The sequence below is a fragment of the Sinocyclocheilus anshuiensis genome, unplaced genomic scaffold, assembly GCF_001515605.1.
Source record: "Sinocyclocheilus anshuiensis isolate Anshui unplaced genomic scaffold, SAMN03320099.WGS_v1.1 scaffold86, whole genome shotgun sequence".
NCBI lineage: Eukaryota > Metazoa > Chordata > Actinopteri > Cypriniformes > Cyprinidae > Sinocyclocheilus > Sinocyclocheilus anshuiensis.
The window spans coordinates 2,106,021-2,111,335 of NW_015547662.1; the positions used below are offsets into that span (position 1 = coordinate 2,106,021).

Genomic DNA, 5,315 nt, shown 5'->3' on the forward strand with positions numbered 1-5,315 from the left:
ACTCTTTCCATCAGTGCCAGAGTTCATAAAGGACAATCATGTTTGTTAAGACCGTGACTGTGAAGAGCAGCGATATTTGGTGTAAGTTTAAAGTTAAAAAATAGTCTGGAGGCTGCAACCCAATACTCAAACCCCGCGTGCAAGTGGGGAGTGACGCCAAGTGCAGCGCGTACGTGGTCAGGCTGATTCCTGAGTATAAAGAATTCAACTCTGAATTCTTCCATTTTTACTTAAAATCAAAGACAACTTTTGGGGTTTCCCATACAAGTTGATCATGCAACACTGGCACGTGAGCATGCATGATATTACATCTGGATAATCCATGACATGTCCCAAAATTCACATCTGATGTGGTCACAATGATATAAAGCATGCCATCTTCCACTTACCAATCCAAACTCTGCTGCCTCGCAGGTCCAGCATGCCAGCAGACAGATCACAGTTGAGACACAGTACAAAGGCATCATGGACTGTGTAGTGAGAATTCCCAAAGAGCAGGGATTCCTGTCTTTCTGGAGAGGCAACCTCGCTAACGTCATCAGATACTTCCCCACACAAGCCCTCAACTTTGCCTTCAAAAACAAGTACAAGAAGATCTTCCTTGGAGGAGTGGACAAGAATACCCAGTTCTGGCGTTACTTTGCCGGTAATCTGGCCTCTGGCGGTGCCGCCGGTGCCACCTCTCTGCGCTTCGTCTACCCTCTCGACTTCGCCAGAACAAGGCTTGCTGCTGATATCGGCAAAGGCGCAACGGAGAGAGTTCACTGGTCTTGGGAACTGCCTTGCCAAGATCTTCAAGTCTGATGGTATTAAGGGTCTCTACCTTGGCTTCAATGTGTCTGTCCAGGGCATTATTATCTACAGCTTACTTTGGTGTCTACGATACAGCTAAAGGTAAGCAACTAATCGGAAACATCTGATGTGGATAAAATAAATCGCTTGTCAAAAACAACTCAATGACATTGCCCGACTCTATCACTCAGGTATGCTCCCAGACCCCAAGATCACGCACATTGTCATCAGCTGGATGATCGCCCAGACTGTCACAGCTGTTGCCGGTATCATTTCATATCCCTTCGACACTGTCAGACGTCGTATGATGATGCAGTCTGGACGCAAAGGAGGTAGGCCAAAGGATCGTGCAATTTTTATGGATGATAATAAAAGCTGTTTGATGATGTGTCAAACGCATATTTTTCTTTCCAAAAGCTGACATTATGTACAAGGGCACAGTCGACTGTTGGAGAAAGATCACCAAGGATGAAGGTCCCAAAGCTTTCTTCAAGGGTGCCTGGTCCAATGTGCTCAGAGGCATGGGCGGCGCTTTTGTGCTGGTCCTGTACAACGAGATCAAGAAGTACACATAAACATTCTCCATCCATCGTGTCCATCCCACCAAAGGAAACCCTGAGCGCTGTGTATGTCTTAATTGTGTAGAGTGTTAACAACCAGGGAGAGTAGGGGAAGTGTACTTAGCCAAACTGACCCAGGGGTGGACTGAGATCATGTGATCATCGGTGGCCACTGCACCCTCCACCCCTACATGTGTAAATATATTTAAGTCTACCTACTGCCCCTCAGTTTTAGCTGACTTTCCGTCTGGTCCGGTTCAATTTTTTTCTAGACTACATGTTCTACAGTGGCTCCTCTCTTCTGTAGCAAGCTGAACATTTATTTCCGGACTGAAGCAAGTGGCTGTACACTGGAAAGCTGACTGTTCTTGTGGTGTATTCCACCTTATGTGTTCTTTTAATAAGAACAAAGCTGAAAATACAACTTCTGCTTGGTGCTTTCCTGTGTTGGTAATGGACTCATATTGGCCTCATAGTTTAAATTAATTCACTAACATTTAAGCACATTTTAATGCATAGAATAAAGAATAATTGTGGAAACTGCATTGTTCCTATATTAAATAAAACATACAGTACCATTTAAAATGGTTTCCACAAAAATATTATGCAGCACAATAGTTTTCAACACTGATAAGAAGAAATGAGCATCAAATGAGCATATTAGAATGATTTCTGAAGGATCATGTGACACTGAAGACTGGAGCAATGAATGATGCTGAAAATTCAGCTTAGCCATCACAGGAATAAATTATAAATAAATATTAAAATAGAAAACAGTTATTTTAAATTGTAATATTTCACAATATTTTTACTGTATTTTCCATTCAAAAACATTATGAAATCTTACCAACCCCAAATGGTAGAGTATAAATATCACATTATAATATTATAATACAATAAATTATAACATAATTTATTATAGCATTAATATATAATAAATTATAATACCTTAAAAATAACTAAAACCATTACTTGATGTTGCAAATTAAATAATGATCTGTAATTAAATATATAATTAACTGTTTCTTAACTGCCTCAATTAAAGTGTCACAAATTATGCTATTATAATAGTAATTGTCCAGTTAAAGCTAGTAACAGTACTTACAGTAATGCGAATCAAACAACAAAGTCTTCTGCAAAAATGACTACCGTGTCGGTCTCTGTGCTTGCATAATAACCTTGTTAACCTTCCATGTGTCAGCAAGTGTCAGTCAGCCTTTTCAAAAGCAGTTCAGGAGTGACAGATGAATGACTAGCATTGTTACATTCATTGTAACAGACAGGACACTGTCTGAGCATGTGTGTCACTTCATATGAGCATGCCAGGTATTCAAGTGTCACAGCTGAGTCAATAAACAAATCACTTTTAATTTCCGAATAATGTAACAACACTGAATACCATAACAAATAATAAAGCATTTATTTCACATTAGATTTACAGACATGTCACGTAATTGATTATTCTGATAACAGCAACAGTGGCTTTAAAATTATACACAGCTTAAAAATATATATAAAGTCTTATATAAGCCACACACTGTCAGCAAACGTTTAGCTGTGTAGATTTTCTGACAAATATTTAAATTTATATCACTCCACATCTGGACAATTTACCATGAGCTCAAGCAGTTTGAACTTTTGCAACATTCACTCAGAATGTTTGGTGTTGTGACCTAGTCATATTTTCTACTTACAGTCAGAGCAGAACATGTACGTGAAAGTGTCGGGGGTAGAGAAAGAGAAGGAAAGAATTTAGGATCAGGACCATGCAGGCCGTGGTATTGTTCTGCTGAGTTTAGCCGTTTCCGGTCTAGATTTGTGAGGACTACTGCCTGGTCTTGAAGTCCTCCCTGTTTTCATGGAAAGACAAGAGTTGTGTTAATTGTACTGTTAATTTGAGATTTAACAATATAAAATATTTTAACAGAATTAAATGCATGTAATGCAGTTAAAGAAGTTGTATTATTGAGATTACAAAAGTTGAGTTCAATATACAAAGTTCTTAGAGAATGAGCTCAATATTTTTTTCTCAGAGGAGAAAAATGAATGCAAACAGAATTCTATATTCTATATTTTATGCACTACAGAATACACAATATTTATATAATGCATAAGATATATTTTAATCGTCAATAGCGCAAGCAATTAGTTTCCTGATAATTCCTGATCTCTGAAACATACAGCTGAATATGGAATAATGCAATAGGATGACATGCAGATAACTGAACATAAAGTGGTTAAATTTGTATGTCATGTGTAAGCATGCACCAGATGTTTTGCTGGACTTGAGTTTGACTGGTGGAATAGCTGTAACGGGTGTTCCCAGGTATCGGCAATGCCGCTGGTAATCGGTTAGCTGTTCATCTCGGGTCATGCCAGGAGTGGGCTTCACAGATTCTAGACGCTTCAGAAATGCCTGCAAGCATACAGCACATATTTACACATACAATGAATTCTCTGCAATGTCCAAAACAATGACCTCTCTGCCATAGTTAATATTTTACAGGCAACAAATCAAATTTGCTTAATTACAACAAGAATTATTAACATGCTTAGCATGCTGACATAGAATTCCTTTCATTATTTAGCTTGGCCAAAAAAAACTTAATATGGATCGAAATAATTGTTGAAAAAATCATGAATATGTTAATTAGACTGTGTATTATATAAATAATTAAAACTAATTCTGGGACAGAAAAAAAGAAGAAATAAAAATAACAACAATCAGATAATTTTTACTTATTTGTATTAATTTAAATATTATAAGATTTTTATATCATCACAAATTTAACCGACCAAATCAAATTCATTATTAAGCATTATTAATGAATACTGCTATAATGAATAAAATATTTAGAATTTACTATAATAATAATAATAATATGTTTTTCCATTACAGAACTTGAAAATGTATTTAATTGTCACAAAAATGCCACATTGGTCTAAAAAAGACTTTAATGAAACATTTCTTCATCTCGCTTTTCTTTTCTTTTTTTTTTTAATTAGGGGTGTAATATGACAAGTGAAATTTTCTTGACAGATTTTGTGTGATTCACCCTAGAGCTAAGGGTGACATCTATAAACTCAAATTAACTCGCTTCAAAAAAGATAACCAAGAGAGTAGTGTGAACAGTACAACTACGTACTCTGAAAAGCCACAGTGAGCCATTGAGAATAAAAATAACCAGTGCATGAGGATCAGAATGTCACAAGGTGTCATGCCTCCGTATGTCGGTACAAACAGCCCTTTGGAAACCTCTCAGTAAGCAAAACCCATGAAAAGAGCTGGGACTGGAAATAGAGTAAAGGTGCTCTTAAAGAAAGAGAGTGACTGTCTGGTACTCTTGTTCTTGTGTTCCAGCATTAGTTGCTAGGGAGTGAAACGCTAACAAGACCTAGAGGAACATGCATTCTGAGTCACAGCTCACAGTCCTGCTTCTATTGATTAAGGAGTATTTGATTTTCCGTTTTCTTCAATTAAAACTGACAGAGAGGAAGGTCTGACTCTCTAAGGATCTGTAAGGTCTGTAAGGATGAACGAAAGAGACAGAGCGATAGAATTTACATGTGTAACAGTGAGCAAGTGAGAGTACAAAAGACAAACAACACACATTATGTTGCTTCCAATGGCCATGGGTTATTGAAAGGTTAGGAGAGAGATCCTGACTATTTACTCACCCTGAAAAATATGGCCATATTCAAACTGAACAAATGAGATTTGTGAGCTATAGTGGGTGGCAAGATCAGTGAACAACACAGATACTATAAAACTTCAGAAGAAAATCATACAGGTTTGGAAGAATGAGTAAATGATGGAAGAAATGTTATATACTTTCTCCGTCACTGAAGCTAGGGGGTGAATAGAGTATAATGTCAAGCCCAGCATGTGTCTCTTCTCGCCTCAGTCAGGTGGTAACTGTCTCTCTGCTTTCACTGGCTGTGGCTGACAGCCCACCCCCCCAC

At 37.6% G+C, this 5,315-nt stretch overlaps 1 protein-coding gene and 1 pseudogene across 3 annotated transcripts in view; one reads left to right on the forward strand and one right to left on the reverse strand.

Annotated features, from left to right (window-relative positions):
* Positions 1-1,776, forward strand: part of LOC107702339 (ADP/ATP translocase 1-like) — a 2,639-nt pseudogene extending 863 nt beyond the window's left edge.
* Positions 1,777-2,771: 995 nt separating this feature from the next.
* LOC107702338 (cilia- and flagella-associated protein 97-like) overlaps positions 2,772-5,315 on the reverse strand; it is a 7,211-nt gene continuing 4,667 nt past the window's right edge. For all 3 annotated transcript variants that reach the window (XM_016504625.1, XM_016504624.1, XM_016504623.1), the window contains exons 4-5: positions 3,621-3,768; positions 2,772-3,202 (exon numbers count right to left, since the gene is read on the reverse strand). In XM_016504625.1, coding sequence (XP_016360111.1) covers positions 3,111-3,202; positions 3,621-3,768 — 240 coding nt within the window. In that variant the 3' untranslated portion in view covers positions 2,772-3,110. The remainder of the gene's footprint in view (positions 3,203-3,620; positions 3,769-5,315) is intronic.